Raw genomic sequence first — 24,436 nt, forward strand, 5'->3', positions numbered from 1 at the left:
ATCTCGATCATGGGTTGACATCGTCAATCAACGTGTATATTGATTAAATACTAGCGCACTAGCTGCTAGTATACTTGTGTCATTTAATTTTAAATCAAATTTATTCGGATGTATATATATTTATTGATTGTTTGATTCACGATGTCAATCCTTCGCAGCTCGGTGAGGCACAGTGGTGCATCTCGCCGATCTACCGAAGCGAGAAGCATTATTTGATGCGCGCGCGACCCAGTAGTGCATCGCGCTACAAATTGATTGTATATTGAATTGGTGATAAATTACAAATTGTCTTTTCTCAAAAAAAATTGTCTTTTCTCTTTTCTCAAGGATTTCTTAAAATGTGGGCAAGCGATTCAGTGGGAGCGAATCGAATTATACAAAAAAACAAAACAATTATGCTAAGTTAAATAAAAATTTGTTGTTAAAAGTCTTTTAGGAAAAGTGAGCCATAAACCAGTAAATTGGGTAAATGGTTAATAAAACAAAACCAAGACTTGACCTGATGAAGAACGCCGTGCATATTTCCTTGATGGACGTTGGATACCTCTTTTGTGGCGAAACATGCACTCCGGTCGTGCGATCAAAAGGGGTGGCAGCGTGTGTCAAATATTTCCGCTATCTTCCATTATTATACTTAAAAAATCGAGCGCAACGCTATTCCATGTTACGATATATAATAGTGTTTACATCATTGAGATAACTATAAAGAGTCCTGGATCATGGATGTAGAAAAAGCTACCTCCACCCCAATAATTTTCAGAACCACACGAAGAATAGCACTGAAGGCATTTAAATTCATTTAATATTTCCTAATATTTCCTAATTAAATAATTGGAATGTCAAGGCTTCTTTTATAACAGCTACATAATGGATGAGCTCAGGTTGTTTCACAGATGCAGATATGATGCTGAAAATGAAGTTGCTGTCTTGTACTTTTTGCATGGTCTTGTTGATCACCTTGGAAGGTGGCTACATTTAAAGGATTTTCTTGTTGAAAGGAACATTTCCTTTTACTCTCACGATCAACGTGGACATGGAAAAACTGAGCTTGGCATCAGGGTAGGTTTTTATCAAATTATGGTTATATTACAATGCATGGAACAATATAACGGACAAAAAGACAGTTTAAAGTTTTATTATTTAACAACCATCAACTGAATAATTGTTTTAATTAATAAGTATTAAAACACAAACCACTATGTGCCGTTTAGCAGTAGGGTGCAGCTCACTAGGTCCACTGGGCCAATCGGCAAAAAGGGGTTCAGAAAAGCCCTTATTGGCACTCGAGTCCGTGTTCTTGTCTATGGTGCATTGGGCCCTTTGAGTTTTGAGCTGCCATCCTTCAGCTTCTGTCGATTGTAATTATTATTAATCCAAGTTGAGGCAATCAGCTGACGTGTGGCTTTTATGGTTATCTATGATATGTTTAATCTGTAACAAATATCAAAATTCAAATTTGTATTCCTTAAAATTTGTATTCTTTTAGGGATAGACAAGATCTGGGTGATCAATCCCATTTCAAAACCTCTCATTAAACAATAAAAGTTGTCACTTCAGTGTTTATGTAGCGGCTATTTAGTAACTACTAGTACTAATACACTGTGTTAATCTGTACTGCACATTATGCTTCATTAAAAAATCCTCAGGCTTACATTGAAAACTTGGACACTTTTGCTGATGACACTATAAAAGAGATAGAAGATGTGAAGAAGGAAAAACCAGATACTCCCATCATCATAATGGGGCACAGTATGGGCGGTCTGATAGCAGTGATGGTGGCCCTGAAACGTCCTGACCTTATTTCTGGTGCATGTCTCTCGGCCCCTTGCCTCAAGATAAACTTCTACTACTTTTGTCATTTCTGTATACATTTTTAGTGTGAATTTCATCAAGTTTCAAATTCATTGTTAATCCCATTAAAATACTAACAGTTATTTATTTATTGTATTTTTGCAGATACATGATAGTGTCTCACCATTTATGAAAAAGATAGCTTGGGGTGTATTTTGTTTGGCTCCGACATTTTACATGCCATGGAAATCACTTGATAGAGATATATTAACACCAAATATGGAACAACGAGAAAAGGATGCTGGGGACCCTTTGCTATGGCACTATGGAGTAAGAGCAGGATTTGCTGTTGCCTTGTTTAAAGCTGCAGATGAAACTAATGCCAAATTTAGCGAATATTCTACCCCTACATACATATTTCATAGCCAGTTTGATGGTTTGTGTGACTACTCTGGATCGCTGAAGTTAGCTGAGTCAAAACCTGATTTGGTAAAAATGGTCCGCTATGAATATCCCTACCACAGTTTGTTTCATCTAATGCCTGAGGTAACTTTAAATAATAATTTTAGTTTCAGCTGAATAAATATTCGAATGTGAAATTCCATTGATGCATGTATCCTCCTCCTCAACCTCAACTTAAACTGTGAGCTCATTGCCCAGTTTACAAACAAAATGTAACCTTAACAAATTTCAGGATACAGAGAAAGTTATGAATGATGTTTATGAGAAAATAATAGAGCTTATCCATTGTTGATAATTAAGGACAGCAACCACTATAATTATGATATAAAATTCCTTTCTTTATCAGACTTTCGAGATTGTTTTTTTGGTATTCAGAAGTAGATTAGAAATCACAATTTTTGAAATTGTTAGATATGTTTTCGATATTGTTAGATATTTTTTATATATTGTTTCTTAATTAAAAAAAATGTTCAATGGGCTGCATGGGGGTTTATATAATATTCTACCCTGATTTTAAAAATTGTTTAATGTTTTATTTAAAAATTGGTTTTTATATCTTAAGGGTGTCTAACCTTACAGCTGAACAATGAAAATGATTGAAATTACCTGTATAATTATACAATGTTTGATATGCATGATCAATAATGCTTGAAGACTTGTATTTTCTTACTGTTTCGTTTCAGTTAGGATTTAATATGATTGATTTGAGCATTCAACTTCAACTTCTCCCGGTGCTTTCTCCTGATTATAACCTCAGTGCATGTAGAGGGTTGCAAATGCGACTGAAGTTTTGCCACCTAATTTTATGGCCTATTCATTCGAAATACTGTCCTCTTGACTTCTTTATCGTCTTTTACTTCCCAATTAAGTATTTGGAATGTCAATGCTATATTTAATGCTATTTATCTCTAATTTTATAATAGTTACATAATGGATGAGCTCAAGTTGTTTCACAGATGCAGACATGATGCTGAAAATGAAGTTGCTGTCTTATACTTTTTGCATGGTCTTGCCGATCACTTTGGGAGGTGGCTAGATTTAAAGGATTTTCTTGTTGATAGAAACATTTCCTTCTACTCTCACGATCAACGTGGACATGGAAAAACGGAGCTTGGCACCAGGGTAGGTTCTTAGGGAAAGTGAGATCTGGGTGATTGCTTTTCACAATCCCATTTCAAAACCTTTTATCGAATAATAAAAGATGTCATGTCAGTTTTTATGCAGTGATGCAATAACTGCTACTAATTGACTTTGTTAATGAGTTAATCTGTACTGCACATTAGGCTTCCTTTAAATATCAAATTGATTTGTTTTGAATCTAGTTTTATCTGTAATGAATGGCATAAAATACAATTTTTTTGTTTGATTGACATTTTTGTTTGACTGTGATTAAGTGACAAAATTATATTCTCAGGCTTACATTAAAAACTTAGATACTTTTGCTGATGACACCATAAAAGAGATAGAAAATGTTAAGAAGGAAAAACCAGATACTCCCATCATCATAATGGGGCACAGTATGGGCGGTCTGATAGCTGTGATGGTGGCCCTGAAACGTCCTGATCTTATTTCTGGTGCATGTCTCTCGGCCCCTTGCCTCAAGGTGAACTACTGTTATTACTATTTCAGTTGTAAAACTCAGTCATTTTTACTGAATTTGGTTAATCTTAGAGTTAGCATAAATGTAACAATGCACGCATTTTTATTATGAACTTTATTAAGTTTCAGATTCATATTATTAATCCCATTAATAACCTTACAATAATTTATTCGTTGTATTTTTCGCAGATACATGATAGTGTTTCACCATTTATGAAAAATTTCGCTTGGGGTCTATCTGGCTTGGCTCCGACATTTTACATGCCATGGAATTCACTTGATAGAAATAAATTAACACCAAATATGGAACAACGAGAAAAGGATGCCGCCGACCCTTTGCTATGGCATTATGGAGTTAGAGCAGGATTTGCTGTTGCCATGTTTAATGCTGTGGACGAAACTAATGCCAAATTTGACGAATACTCTACTCCTACATACATATTTCATAGCGAGTTTGATGATGTTTGTGACTATTCTGGATCGCTAAAGTTAGCTGAGACAAAACCTGATTTGGTAAAAATGGTCCGCTATGAATATCCCTACCACAGTTTACTTCATCTCATGCCTGAGGTAACTTTAAATAACAATTTTATTATTCACGTGAAATTCCATTGATCCATGTATCTAGTTCTGTTGATTTATCTGAAATAACTTTAGCTTATGAACCTCAACTTGAATTACCTCCTCAACCTCAACTTAAACTGTGGGCTCATTGCCAAGTTTACAAACAAAATTTAATCGCAACGAATTTCAGGATACAGAGAAAGTTATGAATGATGTTTATGAGAAAATTGTAGAGCTATCCACTGTTGATAACAAAGGAGAGTGAACACTTTGACGTAAAATTCCTTTCTTTATATATCAGATTTTGATTCTTTGTTATTCAGAAGTAGAAGAAACTTTAACACAATTTTGGTAATTATTATAATGTATTATGTTGATTGTTTTAGATTCAGTGCTATTTAATGATTTAAATATTTCAACCTGCGTAACACAATTTGAACACGTGGCAAATGGCATTAATTGATTATATCCGATGATCAATAGACTAACTATAAAGTCTATTTATAGATTTTTAAATTCAGAGTTTTCCAGTATATTTCTATGCATGAGAGTTTCCAGCTATGCTAAGAAAATCTACGTAAAATTCTAAATAGTAGAGTACTACTGTAGGGAATTGCTTTTTGTTCAATGTACAAAATAACATAAACATCTTTTGTATCATGCAGTAACAAATTGTTTGAACCATTTCATGATGTAGACTCCGAAAATAGTACATATTATTTGCATAATTCTGGAACCTCCTATTAATTTGCTCACAACATGACATTGAAACTAATTTATTCATCGAACTGTTTATTATAATGTACCTAAATGCATATATACTAAGTACTAAGTAGTTGGAGTTGTGAATGTGAATGCATGAAACAGAAAGATATGCCTACCCTGTTGAGGGTGCCACTAATATGGTGTACTTTGTGCACGGATACGGGGACCGGGCTGGTAGATACCTGGAGTTTGCAGACTATTTGAACAAACATGGGATATCTTTCTACGCTCATGATATGCTGGGTTTTGGAAAGAGCGGTCCGGTAAATGGAATGATGGTAAGTAGCTCTCTCAGCTCTGTTTTACTTAGTATTGGTATTAGCATAATTAATGCAGTCTCTCAGTCTTCACTGGATGTTTGGAGGAGAACCAGCAGGTTTCATGGTTCTATTTTCAGGCTCATTGTGAAATATTTGATGATTATGTAGACGAAGTTATAAACGAGATACATGCAATAAAAACAAAGAATCCACAGTATAAGAAAGTGGTACTTTTGGGTCATAGCATGGGTGGTCTTGTAGCATTTCGTGTTTCAAACAGGGTGCAACTTACTGGACTTGTGCTATCGGCACCACTTCTTGAGGTTTATTTACTGAAAATATTAATTTAATTGTTATTTCAAGTTAAAGTCGATAATAAATATTTGCAAGAGTTGTGAATAATTGACGTCTCACCTTAATTTCAAATCAAGATTAATATAATATGCAATTATCACAACAGCCTAAATAACCTTATAAGGTCAACAGAAACGCAGCTCCTCTACTACTATCGATGGTATCTGTTCTTGCCTACTTTGCACCCAATCAGTACTTATCATTGGATCTCTCCAAGCCGGAATGGTTCAGTGGAGATCCAGTCGTTCAGCAGGAATCTAAGAATGACAGGCACATGTGGCACGGCAGTCTGCGGTTTGGACACGCCCTGAAGATAATGGAGGCAGCTGAAAAGGTCAGATATTTCAAGAAATAAATTTAGTTTTGCTAAAAACACTCAAGCTGCACTGTATGTAAAATGTAAATAGTTGGAATTTATTCTCCACTGTGCAATCATACCTAAAAGCAAAAGTTGATACGTTCCCTTGTATGGAATAATTGTTAATATTCTACATTAATTTCTAGCAAACGTTACCAGTCCTTACCTACTATTCAAGTTATTATCTGGGATGACAGTTTAAACACTGCTGAGAATAAGTGTTATCTTAAAAGTAGCGTTATTGAAGTTCAATGTATCATTAACGATAATAATAAATTGAAGTCTAATAATATATAACACCACAACAAAACTTATACTCACCAGTATTTATTATTTAATCTAGTCAACTAAAAACATTATTATTGTTTACCTAACATGTGTCACCACAGAGTACTCCTTCATAAACATAACACTCAGAGTCGAGACCTGTGGAAACATCACTACACCCGGACAGTAGTACTCCACTGCCCTGATGACATGTTGTGTAAGATAGAGGGATCACGTGCTCTCAGTGCTGCACGCCCTGACCTAGTCACCCTTCACGAGGTGCAGAATTCCTGTCATGGACTGTTAAAAGATGTGTGGAAGGTAATATGTTTGAAATTGTTAATTTGATATCTGATACAGGATAGGTTTTTAAGAGTTGGATTACTATTCAACTAAAATCTTTCTTTAAATTCCTTCTTCTCTACATTAAAGCCTAATTATTATTTCATTTAGGTACGGTCAAAGACGTACGCTTTATTCCTCGACGCTATTCAGGCGTTCTAGCTCACCACAAGCATTACTGATGTATTATGTGCATTGTGAAATGAATATGAAAGCTGCGGTTATACATAAAAAGGCCACAAATCAGAACTCAATGCACATTTTTTGTTTAATTAAACGTTTATATTGCTGATGCAGATGTATTATACAGATTTATTTAAATCATTTTTTGTACGTTATCATGCATAAATTAGCGATATTTTTTCAGAGGACGATTCTTGTACGGTTTTTATCAGATTTTATACAACTATTCATTATTCAGTTCTATGATGTTTGATTAATAGTTTTTGTGAATAATTCAAATCAAATACTTTTAATTTTCACCTGATTTAGTAGGTTTATACAGAACCATGCATTTTATAATAATTATCTTCGATTAAAGTTACATTTTTAATATGTTTTTGATACTTTTGATAACCTATAATAAATTTGAAGTAGCTCAGTATCATGTTATTTAGTTAATTACATTTAGTTTTATGTTACATATTTAATGAAATGTGATCTATAATGTTTTATAAAATGTGACTAAAATAACTATGTGTCTTCACTCTTATCGTGTTTTCATTACTTGCCCAAACATCAAACATATTGAAATTATCAACTCGACTCAACTGTTAACTAGCGACTAACCCAATTATTAAGTTAATAGATCCATGAGTTCCTCACCAAAAGAGCGCTGTAAGTATTGGGGGAACTGCTTCAGAAAGAACAAAGACCACCTATCTCAATACCTCCACCCGTTTGATATCTCCAAACCGGCAGCATCACCAAGTTCTTCCTCAAAGAAAGGGGTTACTACTCCTGGTAGTATAGCTCGTAAATCTGACAAATTACCTCCAAGTTCCAACCCTGTTGCTGGACAAAGGGGGCCTGACAAAACCAAGCTATCTACTGCTACTTCTACTAAGTCAATAACTTCGGGGAGGAGTGGTAGTTCAACTTCCGTAAAAACAAGCCCAATTTCAGGTATTGTTCTTCGTTTTATCTTACATTTTTAGGTAGACCTATAAATATAGAATGGAATGCTCAAGTGCATTCTCTTATTACTGCTTCTGCTATTACTGTCCCACGTATCATGGAATAGGCTAGTTTCTGTCTGCAAACTGCATATTAAAATAACGAAAGCTACCGGACTCTGCATTAGATTCATTTTAGAAGAGATAAAGCGGTGGGAATTAGATAATTCGTCACATTCCATTACTAAAAAAGCAACGCTCGCTGCCGATGCTTCTACCAAATCAATAACTGTAAATCCTCAAGGCATTGGTGGTTCGAGTTCATCTTCCGGCAAAAGAAACCTGATTTCAGGTATTGGTTTTCATTTTATCGTATTATCTGTCTTCTATTTCCCTAATACTTTTGCGTCATGTATATTGTATTATATATATTGTATAATGTATATTGCATTCTTGACCTCATGCTCACTCTCATAATGCCTGCTAATGTTTCATTACATTTGAAATACGAAAGTCACATAATCTCAAGCACTACTTTCAATTGTTTCAGAGGAAATAAAGCGTTGGGAGTTGGATCCCTCAACCCGGTTACCACAGCCCAGCCCTGGTATGCCAATTATTTAAAATTAATATTTCGTAGTTTATTGTTCTATAAAAACGAAGATCAGGAATACAGATTATAATGATAAAACGCTTTTTTATTGCTGAGACTTAAAATTTCTAATTAACATGTTTTTAGCTGAACCTTTTTCTCAATACAAACAGGAGTCAGGAAGCGGCGCAGAATCACTCAAACGATCCAACACGACAGATATTACTTCACTAAAGTAGTGGGCCACCCTGACAAGTTCTCCGACGACATAGCCTTAAGTTTCAGAGATATTCTCTCACTAGATGGTAGGCTGACTAAAACCTGGCAGTTTACGTATGTAGTGGACCTGGATTGGTTGCTAGAGGAGTATCCTGAGAACGCGGCTGAGGGACCCATATTCTTGTTTTTAGGTTGGTAGAACTAGGATTTAAGGATTCCGTGGATAGGAGGAAATAGTGGAAATTCAGAGTTAGTCATAATTCAAACTTGTTGGTTTTTAGAGATTTATAGCCCAAATATAAATTATTCCTTGACAGGAGAAAAACAAGCAGCTGAAGTGCAGAACCAAATAATGCAGCAGAAAAAGACCACCTCCCAACCCAAGAAATACTCCCGTATAATAGTAGTCCCGGCGTCACTTCCCCTAGCCTACGGTACCCACCACACCAAACTGATGATCCTACAAAGTGAGCACGGGATCAGAGTTATAGTACACACTGCTAACTTAATACAAGTAGACTGGAGTGTCAAGAGTCAGGGGGTATGGATCAGTCCTCTGTGTCCGCTACTCCCAGAAGGGGAACAGAATGATACTTCAGATGATCCGGACTGTCTGAGATTCAACTCGTATTTATTGAAGTATTTGGGTTCGTACAGTACGTCCGCGACAGATCAGCTTATTAGGATTTTGAAGAAGTACGATATGACAGGAGTTACACAAGTGAAACTTGTTGGAGGTATTCCAGGAATGCATAATGACTCGCTCTATGGTACTCTGAGATTACAAAAGTTGTTGTCGTTGTATGTGGAAGACAGCAAAGTCAGGCCTGGATGGAGGATTGTTGCAAATTGTTCGAGTATTGGCTCTCTCGGATCAACAGCCTCGGAGTGGTTTGATAAGTTTGTGAGGGCTCTGCAAACCACAAATAGTGGTGTGGACAATAGTAGGCAGGCTCTGTTTCAGTTGGTGTTCCCCACAGTTGATATGATACGGAACAGTCTGGAAGGTAAGATTTTTATTTAGGTTTGATAATTTTCACTGCCAAACAGGCTGGCCTAGGCAGGTCTCAATTCTCAATTATGTACAGATCTGAGTGGTACTGTATACTGCACTGTATAGTTTATTGTTTTATCCATTCATAAATCTTTTTCAACTTACAAACATTCTATTATTCACCATATGATATTCTAGACTGTCGTAGAATATTCTAGAATATTGGAACTACAGTATTTTTAACTTTTAGCTATATTGTATTAATGATTTTCAAACAAGTTACAACAAAGTCTTCATGTTATGTATCCTGGGTTTGGACAGGATATTACCCGCTTATTAAAATATTTCCATCGCGTTACATAATACTCAATAAATGTAATAGATTTGTAGCGTTGTAATAATAATTAGTTTAAAACTATAAAATATATCTTGTTATATTCTTAAAAATTATATAAAATTCTATACTATTAAAATATTCTACACAACAATCTACACCAGGTTACTGCGGGGGAGCCAGCGTGCCGTATCACCTAGCAACACACCGCCGACAGTCCTGGTTACGGAACCACATGTGTCACTGGGAGAGTAAGTCACATGGGCGGTCACGTGTTGTGCCCCATATTAAATCCTACACTCGACTCTCACCTGACATGAAGAGTGCTGCTTGGTTTCTGTTAACCAGTGCTAATCTTTCTAAAGCTGCCTGGGGTCAGTTGTTAGATGATGGGAGGTTCAGAATTCGGAGTTACGAGCTGGGAGTTTTGTTTGTGAAGGGGGACCCTCAGAAAGTTTACAACAAGGATGATAGTTGTGGGGTGCTAGTTCCGTATAGTCTTCCTCCTAGACCATACAGTAAGACAGATAAACCATGGATAGCTGATCTTAAGTACTCTCAGTTGGATACCCATGGTAACAAGTGGCCTGTCGATACTGACAATCAGTTGTTTAAAGAGGTCGGGTGAAATGTCACGTGGTACATAATGTCACGTGGTACATAATACTTAATCTGATGGTTATGTCACTTGATGAGATTAATTTTGAATTGTTTAGTGCTTTTTGAATGTTGTTCTTAGCATTCTTTGATTGATTTTCATTTTAAGAAATTTTTAAAGAAGATTGATTTATTTGCTGTAGAACATGATATTTTTAATTTAAAGAAGTTGTATATTTAGTTAAGTTATTCGATAATTATAGTACATCATATTGTGTAATAAGGTAACTTATTTAAAAAAAATGTTCACAAGCATTCTATTCGACTTAATTATTTTACCTAAACTTACACTTGTGTATGGCATACACTGTATGCCCACTGGAATGCTCCTTTCAAACAGAAGTGATATAACTATCGGTCTTCAGTCTTCACCAGGTTTAAATACTGTAAGTACTCACACCGTTCAACGGCGGATAAGTAAAAACAAACGTGATCTTACGTTTTGCAGTATAGTGAACAGTGAACTGACTTATTTAAATGTTTAAATGGCGCAAATCATTGCACAAAAATAGAATCTGGAACTCCATGGATTGAATGAATCTCCTCCTTCTGTCATTCATCAAGTAAGAGAGACTCTTGTGATAATTTTTAGTACATCTTTTATTTACAGTTACGTTTCTTATGCAATAGAAAACAGTAGCTACAGTTATGAACATATCGAATGGTGATGCTATCAAACTACTGGAGACAACATCTCTTGCTGATCTTGCACGAGATTTCATTTCAAGATTTGGGGAAGAAATCGGGACTGAAAATGCTGTTAAAGCAAAACTCCAGCGGCTAAAGTCATCACGACCCAAATACAAGAAAGGATCTGCCAAGTACACTGACTGGAGTGTGAAACCTTTCATACAAAGCACATGCACCACAAATTTGGAGTCTGAAGAATCACCTGCTGTGTTGGGTCGACCAAAATTGAGACTATCAGACCTGCCAAAAAGGCGAACAGTGAATCAGATTATACAGCCGAAGATTGATGAGCTGATGCAGTTTGCTGCAGAACAAGGAGTTTCAATAGAGGAGGTCATGGAGCTGATGGGCCGAAGATGCCAGAAGAAGGCGAGAACCATCAAGGTTGAGATTCCAATTGAGGACAGCTTGGGATTTTTTTTCAACAGCACTCACAGCTCACGTAGCTGGACTGAGCTCCGGTTATTTCTGCTCAAGTTTGGAGTAGAGCTGCCAACAAGGAATATTATTGACCAACACAAGAAGGCGCTGCATCCTCCTATCCTTGTTCAGGAGATCAAGAGCTAACAATGTAAAAGGTTAATAATTCACTTAGTCGTTTCATCTGTCATTGCATCTGTCTGTATATAAAAGTTAATAAAAATCTTGCTGAGATTGATCAATCTCTAGACACGGGGGGCAGGACAAACGTAATTTAAATGACCAAACACCATTCAATAACATTTGGCTCGATCTGACTATCCAAACTTTAAAATAAATGCGAAAATGAACCTTCATTTGAAAAACATGAACACGAATATTTTTCGATTTGACAAATTCCTCGAACCAGTGGTGGTAGTAAGTCATACCAAAAAGAATTATTTCAATTGTGCACTCAGTGACTGAGCTATTAAGGCCAACGTATGGGTACTGACTTTTGCCCCCCCCCCCCCCTGTTATACATTACGGGTAGTACAATTAAATGTACATATTATGATCTAGCTTTGGAAGATTCCAGATTGTGCAGTTATGATGGCTTATTATTCCTAATGTTCTGGAATCTTCCTTTTTAATCTTGAGACTGTATCAATACAAGAACATTTCAATGTCGTGCTTCACAGGAGAAACGCAAGCTAAAGAAGTTGGAGACCAATAGAAGCACAGAAAATGGCCGCCTCCCAACCTGAGAAATATTCTAGATTAACAGTGGTCCCATTTTATCTCCCCCAATAACTACGGTACCAGCCACACCAAACTAATCATCCTACAAAGTGAACACGGGATCAGAGTACATACGATACAAGTAGCTGATATTGTTTAGGTTTCACATAATTAATGGGCAATAGGTCATCTCGGACCACACGAAAATCATGCCTTATATATTTTTCTAAAACTGGTTCATTTGAAGTCTTATAAGTCATCATTGCCATATTGTGACCCTAGCAACTCGATCACCGATTGTCTAAAAAATTGGACGTACAGTTTCGTTTGCCCTAATTTGGAGAATTCAAGTACGATGATCGATTTAGAGAGACAAATTCAAGTACGATCGCTTTTGAAGCTTTTCGCCCCCGAAATTTATAAACTGTCAACCTTACGCAGAAAGGCTTCGTCAGAACTGAGCTGTGTTGCGAAATGTCGACAGTATAGAGGAAAAAGCCGTATTACTTATTCTTGAGCTTCTATATGTTGTGTATGATTGTATCGAATTTTAGGGAGAAGATCGTTAATCTTTTTTTATTGTTTATTTTTTGTTATTCGTAAAATACTTTCCGATCATGTCTCATTATGATGTTTCTATTATATAGTTGTTCTACATTTCTTATTTTAGATTGCATGTTAAAAGTTGGATCGCTCACACCTTGATTGCTGTTAAATCTTAACATTGTTACTTCACAAATTATGAATTATCAACCTTTAATTTCATACTACTTTTTATGAATTACAAACCGCATCTTGGCCTTGACAGGAATAATACAGGGTTTGTAACGTCATTATGTTTTTTAATTATTTTTGTATGTGCAGAATTATCTTTAATATTCTCCTGTTCTAGCCCAGCATAATGGTAAAGTAAACAATGGAAGATTATTGATAATAAAGCAGTGAGGGATGGCTCGAGATTGGTTGTCCAAATGTCCAAACGAGGACGACTCTAGATGTGTTAGTAATAGTATTGCAATTTGCCTTATTTGTGCATCACGTGTTAATATTGCGATTTGTTAGATTTAAGAGTCCTTCAAAATTTTATGAGCATTTTTTCTGAGGTTGAACACGTAAAGTAATGGGGTAATTTCAAATGTGTGGAAAATGTATGGTTTTTAACATGTTACGTGTGATTTCAGCAAACCCTGACAATTATCAGAGTTCTGTTTGGCACGTCCTCCTTTGTTCTGAGGTATGCTAAATATTTATTTTTATCCGCCTCCCCTTTACCCCTTACAATGCCTTAAATGCATAGTAAATATCCCTATGTGAAAAACTAAGCTCATCTGCTTCAAATCGCTCTTTCAAACCCCTAAAATAAAGTAACATAATTTCAGTTTGTTTGTGATATTCGTGATATGGCTGTTCAAGAAGTATCTATTCTTCTCACAGCGCCTAATCCTTTACCTGAGCATAGCTACGCTTTGTGACTCAGTTCCTTACATGATGGGCACTATTGCTAATCCTTTCGGGTGCAAATTTCAGGTAATTATGAGATTTATCGGATCATTATTAAAGATTTCTAGTTTTTGTTATTTGTTAACAGTTCACACTTCACATTTATTGAACAATCTTAAAAAGCTGAATTCGCCGATCATTCTATTGTTTTTACAAATTTGAAACTCATTTCTCCATACTCACTCAACTCAGGGATTCCTGATGACATATTTCGACTGGACGTGTGTAGCCTGGATAATTGTAATAACAGCCAACATGTATCGTCTTGTAAAAGAAGAGCTAAGCTTCGAGTCCTCCGAGTCATTATTTCACTTGGCTTGCTGGTTTCTGCCTGGCATTGTGGCGGGAATTCCTTTTATTTGGGACGCTTACGGGCACTCTGGTCCCTGGTGGTAAGTAACGGTCTAATCATATACTTGAGATGATTTAATACTATGTTATGTATGTATTACCTGAAATTGGAAGGTTTGTTTGGAAGAACTGTACATTCGATAAAATTGTTATCTATTTAGTTGGATAAAAGGAGACACCAAGATGGAACAAACGCTGAGGTTTTTAGTTTGGTACGGTCCAGTTATGGCGATTGTAATCACGCTCACTGTCATGCTGATATATCTGCGAGTACACACCAAGCGACAGGTATCTAGGGTTTCGTTTCTGTTTCCTTTTCATCGTCATGATTGTATTCAATTATTTGCCACTTAGTTTGGCGGTAAATTGAAGGTCTTCTCAATTTAAGTTATGTAGCGCGCGCTAGCTTTATTTTTGCTATCCCCACGCAAAACACGCGAGTTTATATTCTTATACTTTTGGATCCGACTTTGAGCGGGTCGACGCGGGCACGATACAAATGCACTTCCACATTAATTGTTTACATATTGTAATACAATTGTTGAAGAACAGCGGAAACGCCTAGAAGCCAAACTCAGAGTTATAACTATGATCTAACTAGAAGCATTGCAATCCCTAAACTCTCTACCTCAGAATCGAACGTATGCAGCATATAACCCAGAAGAAGAGGATGCCAAGTCCAGAAAATGGCGGGAAGTCCGAGTTCTGTTCTTGTATCCGCTAGTCTTTATCATCATCTCTGTATGTCCTCTCATCACCAGGTTGGTCTTATCCTGATTATTTACAGTTCAGAAACGTGGCCTGAATTCCTATTTAGGATGAACAAAATTTGCGAAGTATCATTTGTGCTAATTTCAGGATACAAATGGCTCTAAACGACCAGACATCTTTCCCGCTGGTCTTGCTGGCAAGCATGTCCGCTCCTCTACTAGGTGCCGTAAATACTCTACTCTACTCCTGCGGTGCTGATATGAGACAACAGATAAGACCCTCTTTTATATGGGTGAGTGCTTATCAGAATGTTTGACTTGAGTTACATAACATTTACTTTTACATTAATGGGCGGAAAATTTAGTCATAAAACAAATGAAAATCCAACAAACTAGAGCCTGGTTAAAGCTTGATCAATGCAGTTACTCTTTAAAGCAATAAAGGCTTGTAAAATCGCCAGGATCTATTTTTAACGCAGTTTTTCCATCAGCAAGAGCTGAAGCATCGGAAACGACAGACTCTGGCTGAAAACTACAACTTTGCTGAGGAAAACTCGGGTAATCCAACTAGAAGCGACGCAGTTGTTCCTTACGACCAGTAGCACTGAGCACAAGTAAATCTGCATGTGTCCATACTCAGACTGCTCCGCTGCTGCTAATTATTTAATAACTTATTTAACTTATATTACTGCTACGCTGCTGCTAATTATTCAATAACTTATTTAACTTATAGTACTGCTCCGCTGCTGCTAATTATTCAATAACTTATTTAACTTATAGTACTGCTACGCTGCTGCTAATTATTCAATAACTTATTTAACTTATAGTACTGCTACGCTGCTGCTAATTATTCAATAACTTATTTACCTTATAGTACTGCTACGCTGCTGCTAATTATTCAATAACTTATTTAACTTATAGTACTGATACGCTGCTGCTAATTATTCAATAACTTATTTAACTTATAGTACTGCTCCGCTGCTGCTAATTATTCAATAACTTATTTAACTTATAGTACTGATACGCTGCTGCTAATTATTCAATAACTTATTTAACTTATATTACTGCTACGCTGCTGCTAATTATTCAATAACTTATTTAACTTATATTACTGCTCCACCGCTGCTAATTATTCAATAACTTATTTAACTTATATTACTGCTACGCTGCTGCTAATTATTCAATAACTTATTTACCTTATAGTACTGATACGCTGCTGTTAATTATTCAATAACTTATTTAACTTATAGTACTTAATCCTGTATCTGACCAAAAATCCGCACAATCATTTGAGTATAGTAGGTTTGTGATGTTATTTGGCTCCAGTAGGGTTTAAAGATCAAAAAAAATTTGGGTGGAAATTAAATTTCTGTGTCTATGAAGTGTGTGGCCACGCCCTTTTATACGATCGTGGGAAAATCTTACATGTTCCTGAAATAAATTCATATTCTTATAATTAAAGCATATAGGGTATCCAAACCAATGTTTTTTGGCTCGGGAAATCGATTGGTGATGTCAATTTGACTCTCAGACCACTCCCTGATAAGATAACCACGCCCATATTCACAATCGAGCTTCAAAATTCCAAAAAATGTAAGTGATTTTCTTGGACAAATTGGGTGTCGAAACCAAAGTTTTTTGGCTCGGGAAATCGATTGGCGATGTATATTTGACTCTCAGGCCACTCCCTGATGAGATGACCACGCCCATATTCACAATTGAGCCTCAAAATTCCCATAAATTTAAGTGATTTTCTTGGACAAGTTGGGTGTTGAAATCGTTGTTTTTTTGGCACAGGAAATCGATTGGTTACGTCTATTGCACGAAAATGCCACACAGAACTAAATTGAAACAGGTTTTTGAAATAGGTTGCATCAAAATAATATAATATTTAAACATAATGGATATTAATGATAAAAATCAATAAAATCATAGGTATGGTCATTTATTTTCGCAATTAATGCAAAGGCAAAAGTCTGAACATTTTGACCCCTCCGCTTTAACACAAGAACAATGTTTAGTTTTGCATCCAGTTTTACATCGGCAAGTGTTGCAAAGTTCATCAGGAATGAGGTGAAGTTCCTTGTTGGCATAAAGGTCGCCCTCCTGATCTGCCCAGCCATATTCAAGAGCATTAAGGGTACAGCGTTCATGTTCTGGTGTTAAAAGATTGGAACTTTCTTTCAAAAGGTACCACCATCTGCATCGTCTTATATGCCCATTCCTAATAGAATAAGAGGTTGGAGGAAGACCAAGAGCAAAACCAGTTTTCTTGTGAACCTGAAGTCTCAGCTCATCAAATGTTTTGACTCCATTTGAAGCTGATAAAACGTTTACAAGATATTCTTCTGCGACCTTTAGTTGCTCCTCGTCTAAAGTTGCTGTTTTGCCAAAACTGCGCAGACTTTTTTCCGGGTCAGCAGTCAGTGCACATCTCTTTGACCCCACTTTGCTTAGGTGATCAGATCCTGTTGCTAGATGTGCACTGAGAATTTCTTGACAAAAGTCTTTTTCCGAATCTTTCAAACATTATGTGCACTGGCAACATCCTTCGCTTCTCACCTTAACCAAGCTGCAAGAATAAGTTCTGTAACCCAAGACTATGAAATTTTTCAAAGTAGTGTAACAACAGCACCAGTACATCAGTATCCTCTGATATCACTGTGATACGAGACCTTGAAAACATAGTTATGTCCCATGCAATATGTGGTATTATCCTGAGGTCTGCTTCTTCGTATTTGAGGTTCAGCTGATCAATTTGTTGTACATTACCCAGTTCATTAAGATGGAGTGCTGGTTTAGAGACATTTTCCACAACTGTACTACTGAAAATGATTGATTTGTTGACCTTACGAGCCAAATCAAGAACATCCGACGTTACAAAACTATTTGAGATACGGTTCCTTTTACTTGGAGCTTCTTAAAAATGTCAAGCACACTCATCCAGAGTTATATGACTCCTTTTTGAAAAAGTATTTTGTAGTAAAAAGAACCTCGGGCTCATTTAACGCAGTGTCGCCAGATCTTGCTCTTGAACAAACAATACAACGTAGTTCAAAGAGTTCACACGGAATCATAGGGCAGACTAGGAAACAGGAATACGCTGCGGAATGGGCCCTCATATATCACGAGGTTCTCTCTATAACCAACACCTTTAGGGAGATAACAAACTCGGATAAAGGAGGGAACACGGAGACTGCCAATGCATCTTCCCACCATCATTTAAGTTCTAGAAAGATTCAAGAGATCAATGCTTGCACTGACAGTACCACAAGTTTTGTAAGTAGTCAAGGAAATCCATTTTGCAAGGAGAATCACGACAAAGTTAAAAACCTTGTTACGCAAGTTTATGCTGAAGACAGTGTTGCCAAGATGCATTATGATTTCTTTGAGATTGTATCTGAGAAGTATGAGGAGTTCCAAAAATCAGTTTACAAAGAAAAGACAAGGTTATTGGCAAACAAGATCAGCAAGACAAATTTACTTCCTGTGGATCATGTAACAGCTGCTAAATCAGATGCCACTGAAAAGAATATCAAGAAAAACGAGCGAGCTTCAAGGCTGGCAATCAAAGTCCTTTCTATTGCAAAAAGTAAAGATGGAGATTTAGCAAGAGTTCTTAAGTATGATATTACAAACTATAGTATCCTCTTCGACGGTTCTTTGATGGTAAAACTAATCAAAAATAAAATGAGGGAGGAGCTTGAAAAGAAAGCATCCTTCAAAACTGACGATCTTATATGTAATCCTTCTAACGAGGAGGCTGTTGTGGTCGACTTTATGTCGTTCATCAAGGGACAAAGCTTGGATACAAGAGTTAAAGACCTGAAAGCACCGTCTTTATTTGGAATCCAGGATAACCCTTCAACCTGGACATTCGGGATGATGGTGGCAGAGGCATTTGCCAGAGTTTTCAAGAGGTTTCCCGATGTAGCACTTTTTCACATCGTTTTTGACAGCTACATTGAAAATTCTCTTAAAGGCGGTGAAAGAGCTACCAGGATTGCTGCCGCTGGCGGAATTATCCGCCTAGCAAGAATAAGAAGCGACACTAAAGTTCCCGAACAGATGCCGAAGTTTTGGGCATGCTCTGCAAACAAAGTAAAGTTCCAGAGCTTTGTAACGTCGCATGTTCTTGATTTGGCTCGTAAGGTCAACAAATCAATCATTTTCAGTGGTACAGTTGTGGAAAATGTCTCTAAACCAGCACTCCATCTTAATGAACTGGGTAATGTACAACAAATTGATCAGCTGAACCTCAAATACGAAGAAGCAGACCTCAGGATAATACCACATATTGCATGGGACATAACTATGTTTTCAAGGTCTCGTATCACAGTGATATCAGAGGATACTGATGTACTGGTGCTGTTGTTACACTACTTTGAAAAATTTCATAGTCTTGGGTTACAGAACTTATTCTTGCAGCTTGGTTAAGGTGAGAAGCGAAGGATGTTGCCAGTGCACATAATGTTTGAAAGATTCGGAAAAAGACTTTTGTCAAGAAATTCTCAGTGCACATCTAGCAACAGGATCTGATCACCTAAGCAAAGTGGGGTCAAAGAGGTGTGCACTGACTGCTGACCCGGAGAAAAGTCTGCGCAGTTTTGGCAAAACAGCAACTTTAGACGAGGAGCAACTAAAGGTCGCAGAAGAATATCTTGTAAAAGTTTTATCAGCTTCAAATGGAGTCAAAACATTTGATGAGCTGAGACTTCAGGTTCACAAGAAAACTGGTTCTGCTCTTGGTCTTCCTCCAACCTCTTATTCTATTAGGAATGGGCATATAAGACGATGGTGGTACCTTTTAAAAGAAAGTTCCAATCTTTTAACACCAGAACATGAACGCTGTACCCTTAATGCTCTTGAATATGGCTGGGAAGATCAGGAGGGCGACCTTTATGCCAACAAGGAACTTCACCTCATTCCTGATGAACTTTGCAACACTTGCCGATGTAAAACTGGATGCAAAACTAAACATTGTTCTTGTGTTAAAGCGGAGGGGTCAAAATGTTCAGACTTTTGCCTTTGCATTAATTGCGAAAATAAATGACCATACCTATGATTTTATTTATTTTTATCATTAATAGCCACTATGTTTAAATATTATATTATTTTGATGCAACCTATTTCAAAAAACTGTTTCAATTTAGTTCTGTGTGGCATTTTCGTGCAATAGACGTAACCAATCGATTTCCTGTGCAAAAAAAACAACGATTTCAACACCCAACTTGTCCAAGAAAATCACTTAAATTTATGGGAATTTTGAGGCTCAATTGTGAATATGGGCGTGGTCATCTCATCAGGGAGTGGCCTGAGAGTCAAATATACATCGCCAATCGATTTCCCGAGCCAAAAAACTTTGGTTTCGACACCCAATTTGTCCAAGAAAATCACTTACATTGTTTGGAATTTTGAAGCTCGATTGTGAATATGGGCGTGGTTATCTTATCAGGGAGTGGTCTGAGAGTCAAATTGACATCACCAATCGATTTCCCGAGCCAAAAAACATTGGTTTCGACACCCAATTTGTCCAAGAAAATCACTTACATTTTTTGGAATTTTGAAGCTCGATTGTGAATATGGGCGTGGTTATCTTATCAGGGAGTGGTCTGAGAGTCAAATTGACATCACCAATCGATTTCCCGAGCCAAAAAACATTGGTTTGGATACCCTATATGCTTTAATTATAAGAATATGAATTTATTTCAGGAACATGTAAGATTTTCCCACGATCGTATAAAAGGGCGTGGCCACACACTTCATAGACACAGAAATTTTTTTTGATCTTTAAACCCTACTGGAGCCAAATAACATCACAAACCTACTATACTCAAATGATTGTGCGGATTTTTGGTCAGATACTTGATTAACTGCTACGCTGCTGCTAATTATTCAATAACTTATTTAACTTATAGTACTACTACGCTGCTGCTAATTATTCAATAACTTATTTAACTTATAGTACTGCTACGCTGCTGCTAATTATTCAATAACTTATTTAACTTATAGTACTACTACGCTGCTGCTAATTATTCAATAACTTATTTAACTTATATTACTGCTACGCTGCTGCTAATTATTCAATAACTTATTTACCTTATAGTACTGCTACGCTGCTGCTAATTATTCAATAACTTATTTAACTTATATTACTGCTACGCTGCTGCTAATTATTCAATAACTTATTTACCTTATAGTACTACTACGCTGCTGCTAATTATTCAATAACTTATTTAACTTATATTACTGCTACGCTGCTGCTAATTATTCAATAACTTATTTACCTTATAGTACTGCTACGCTGCTGCTAATTATTCAATAACTTATTTAACTTATAGTACTGCTACGCTGCTGCTAATTATTCAATAACTTATTTAACTTATATTACTGCTACGCTGCTGCTAATTATTCAATAACTTATTTAACTTATAGTACTGCTACGCTGCTGCTAATTATTCAATAACTTATTTAACTTATATTACTGCTACGCTGCTGCTAATTATTCAATAACTTATTTAACTTATAGTACTACTACGCTGCTGCTAATTATTCAATAACTTATTTAACTTATATTACTGCTACGCTGCTGCTAATTATTCAATAACTTATTTAACTTATAGTACTGCTACGCTGCTGCTAATTATTCAATAACTTATTTAACTTATATTACTGCTACGCTGCTGCTAATTATTCAATAACTTATTTACCTTATAGTACTACTACGCTGCTGCTAATTATTCAATAACTTATTTAACTTATATTACTGCTACGCTGCTGCTAATTATTCAATAACTTATTTACCTTATAGTACTGCTACGCTGCTGCTAATTATTCAATAACTTATTTAACTTATATTACTGCTACGCTGCTGCTAATTATTCAATAACTTATTTAACTTATATTACTGCTACGCTGCTGCTAATTATTCAATAACTTATTTACCTTATAGTACTGCTACGCTGCTGCTAATTATTCAATAACTTATTTAACTTATAGTACTACTACGCTGCTGCTAATCATTTAATAATAACTTATTTAACTTTATTATTTACTGCTTAAAGCTTATGAAATAGCTAATGTTACCGCTGTCATGTTTAATTTCGTCACCGGCTATCGATCATCATATTCCTAGTTAAGGATTTATTGCTCACTGCTGGCTGTTCGTATTGTTTCTATGTTTAGTGCTGATGTTAATGTTATGACGGGGAATTTGAAGCATGATACAGTAAAACCCCAATTTACCGCAGACCTCGATTTACCGCGGTTGTTTCTTTCCCTCAAACTCCGCAGAAAATCGGGGTTTAACTGTGGTAATAAAAACTACGTGATTTTTTGTAAAAATTTGAATAACTCATGAAAGAGCTCATGATACAATCACAAGTTGGCTCTAATACCGAATATAACCAAAAAGGCGCTGTCCACCTCTAATGAAGTGTCCTAAATCGCACTAGTCTATTTCTCACAGAGGGTCTCCTCTCCACATAGCGCCTCTTCCCATAGCTCACTCTGCCTCCTCCAGAGTTCTCCATATACTCCAAATACAAATCAATCTCATCTGCAGTTGAAAACAGCACACTGGCCCTCTCGCTGGTATAATTGAGTCGTATTTTCCCGAGATAAGAGGTATCTGGTGGGGATGGGGAGGCCTCGCTCTCCGCTTGCTGTGTCTCCATCTGCACAGATCTGTTGTAGTGTCTATACCTGGAAGTGGTTTGATTTGAGGAGTCTTCTCCTTACAATTTACGCGTCATAGAGTTTTAGCTGAGTTTATTGGTGGCCTTCGTAGCTACTTTTTACTTTCGGCGATCTTCGACCGTAAGTAATTAGTGATATATTATGTTTAGCAAATCGACGTTGCTCAAGATAAACAACTAACTTTCCTTGCAAAGCGACGGCTTATTTTACGTTAAGTCATCAGCTTGAATAAAAATGTGTTGCATGCAATTGGGTTCTATAAACATAATATCCTCGTAAAAGACAGAACTAACGTTACCTGTAGTGTAGGATAATGTCGAGGAAATGAAGTGGCATAACAAAACAAACCATCAGCAGCAGCCCCAGCAATTTGAAATCCATGCTGATTGTTACCAAAAGATATTTAATTACGAATGAACTTACAGAAATAAACAAATGAATGAAGCAGTTTTATTATGTAACTTGGCTGAGTTATTTGCTGGCAGATCAACTGTGATTATTTGTTGTTCAGCATTTAGTCTGTCTTTAATGATAAGTCATTCCGGAACTGCAGTAAGCTTATCACGATAATGCTGATTCAATCGTGGCTGGACAGATGTATCAACTATGTGATCCTCAATCTCCAGGAGACCTATGATAGATTCATTTAACTTATAATTAATTAGCTCCAACTTGACCAATTAAAATGATTTGTCTCATTACCCATACGTACATTAATTTTGCACTCATTTCAGGGGTGGACTCATATCTAATATCCAGAGAAAACGACCCCGAGGCCGAAGGATGAGCAAGCTGCTCTATTATTTCCAAATTTCTTATTATCCTCCCGGACATTATTTTAACCCCATTGTTTTAGTCCGAATTAAATTGCTTTATATATGACTTGTTTCATGAACTAATATGAAGCGGTTAATGTCACTGCGCTGGTAAAAGTATAATGTTTTAGTGGGACTTTGTTTTGTATGTATCGTGTTTTATACGCAGTGGGATTTTTGTAATGTTTCGGACAGTTTTATTATTCAGGTCACTTTATGGGTACAGTTTTACTTACCTATTGAAATGGAAAATATGTATTAATATGAAGCAAGGCTGTGAAAACCAAGTTTTCAGTTTAAGAAGGAGCAATCTCTGAATCCTTATCATTGTAGTCCATGTTTTAACTCCGAAAGAATTTGAATTCATTTCATGGGCGAGAGATCTTAGTTAAGACGGTTTATGATTCATTATTATGCAAAGTATATGAAAATTATGTTTATTGGTATGTTTGTATAGAGTGTTAAATGTTACGGCTGACATATCTGTGTAAATTTTTGAAACTCTGTTCAGTAGCTTTAAATTGAATGTTAATACTCATAATTATTATATTTTGTTTTGTATCTTAGGCCCCAGATCTACCTCGGTGGCCCTCAAGAGTATATTTCACGAAATTGTTTTCTGAAGGTTGATTTTAAATTTAACCCCGACTCGGTTCAATCATTTCGGATCTGAAAACCACTTAAGGCCTGTAGCCAGTGAGGTAGTTAATGTTAATTTTAGAGATAAATATTATCATTGACGTTACTTTTAATCTCATTCGAAGTAATTTTCAAGCCAACTGTTTGTCTGATTTATTTTAATAGCTCAACTGCTAGTAGTTTTAGAAATACTTATTTTTTCCCCTTTGATTCTGTGCTA

The 24,436-nt window shown here is 36.3% G+C and overlaps 4 protein-coding genes across 6 annotated transcripts in view; 3 read left to right on the plus strand and 1 right to left on the minus strand.

The window, feature by feature from the left end:
* Positions 1 to 10,072, minus strand: part of LOC134816540 (rho GDP-dissociation inhibitor 1-like) — a 26,731-nt gene extending 16,659 nt beyond the window's left edge. Inside the window, exon 1 of the mRNA XM_063825430.1 lies at positions 10,048 to 10,072. The gene's annotated coding sequence lies outside the window, so the exon portion shown is untranslated. The remainder of the gene's footprint in view (positions 1 to 10,047) is intronic.
* LOC134816539 (monoglyceride lipase-like) lies at positions 3,181 to 7,084 on the plus strand. The gene is made up of 8 exons (XM_063825429.1): positions 3,181 to 3,375; positions 3,668 to 3,856; positions 4,042 to 4,422; positions 4,607 to 5,459; positions 5,579 to 5,764; positions 5,920 to 6,129; positions 6,571 to 6,741; positions 6,874 to 7,084. Exons 1-4 carry the CDS (start codon positions 3,184 to 3,186, stop codon positions 4,679 to 4,681), a joined length of 837 nt encoding a protein of 278 aa, XP_063681499.1. The 5' UTR covers positions 3,181 to 3,183; the 3' UTR covers positions 4,682 to 5,459; positions 5,579 to 5,764; positions 5,920 to 6,129; positions 6,571 to 6,741; positions 6,874 to 7,084.
* On the plus strand, positions 7,493 to 11,941 carry LOC134816538 (tyrosyl-DNA phosphodiesterase 1-like). 2 transcript variants are annotated; one of them, XM_063825428.1, is made up of 6 exons: positions 7,493 to 7,887; positions 8,182 to 8,229; positions 8,428 to 8,484; positions 8,643 to 8,879; positions 9,006 to 9,695; positions 10,181 to 11,941. In XM_063825428.1, exons 1-6 carry the CDS (start codon positions 7,575 to 7,577, stop codon positions 10,642 to 10,644), a joined length of 1,809 nt encoding a protein of 602 aa, XP_063681498.1. In that variant the 5' UTR covers positions 7,493 to 7,574; the 3' UTR covers positions 10,645 to 11,941. The 2 variants fall into 2 exon arrangements, with proteins under 2 accessions (XP_063681498.1, XP_063681497.1); XM_063825427.1 differs by having other exon boundaries at positions 8,077 to 8,229; positions 10,181 to 11,608.
* Positions 11,942 to 13,393: 1,452 nt separating this feature from the next.
* LOC134817296 (uncharacterized) lies at positions 13,394 to 24,356 on the plus strand. 2 transcript variants are annotated; one of them, XM_063826431.1, is made up of 9 exons: positions 13,394 to 13,502; positions 13,685 to 13,737; positions 13,883 to 14,030; positions 14,196 to 14,395; positions 14,516 to 14,642; positions 14,988 to 15,115; positions 15,213 to 15,357; positions 15,556 to 15,678; positions 23,497 to 24,356. In XM_063826431.1, the coding sequence occupies exons 1-8, from the start codon at positions 13,452 to 13,454 to the stop codon at positions 15,664 to 15,666; spliced, it is 963 nt and encodes a 320-aa protein (XP_063682501.1). In that variant the 5' UTR covers positions 13,394 to 13,451; the 3' UTR covers positions 15,667 to 15,678; positions 23,497 to 24,356. The 2 variants fall into 2 exon arrangements, with proteins under 2 accessions (XP_063682501.1, XP_063682500.1); XM_063826430.1 differs by having other exon boundaries at positions 15,556 to 15,622.
* Positions 24,357 to 24,436: the final 80 nt, after the last annotated feature.

This window comes from Bolinopsis microptera, chromosome 6 (genome assembly GCF_026151205.1).
Source record: "Bolinopsis microptera isolate Bmic1 chromosome 6, MBARI_Bmic_1.0, whole genome shotgun sequence".
In the NCBI taxonomy this organism is placed as follows: Eukaryota; Metazoa; Ctenophora; class Tentaculata; order Lobata; family Bolinopsidae; genus Bolinopsis; species Bolinopsis microptera.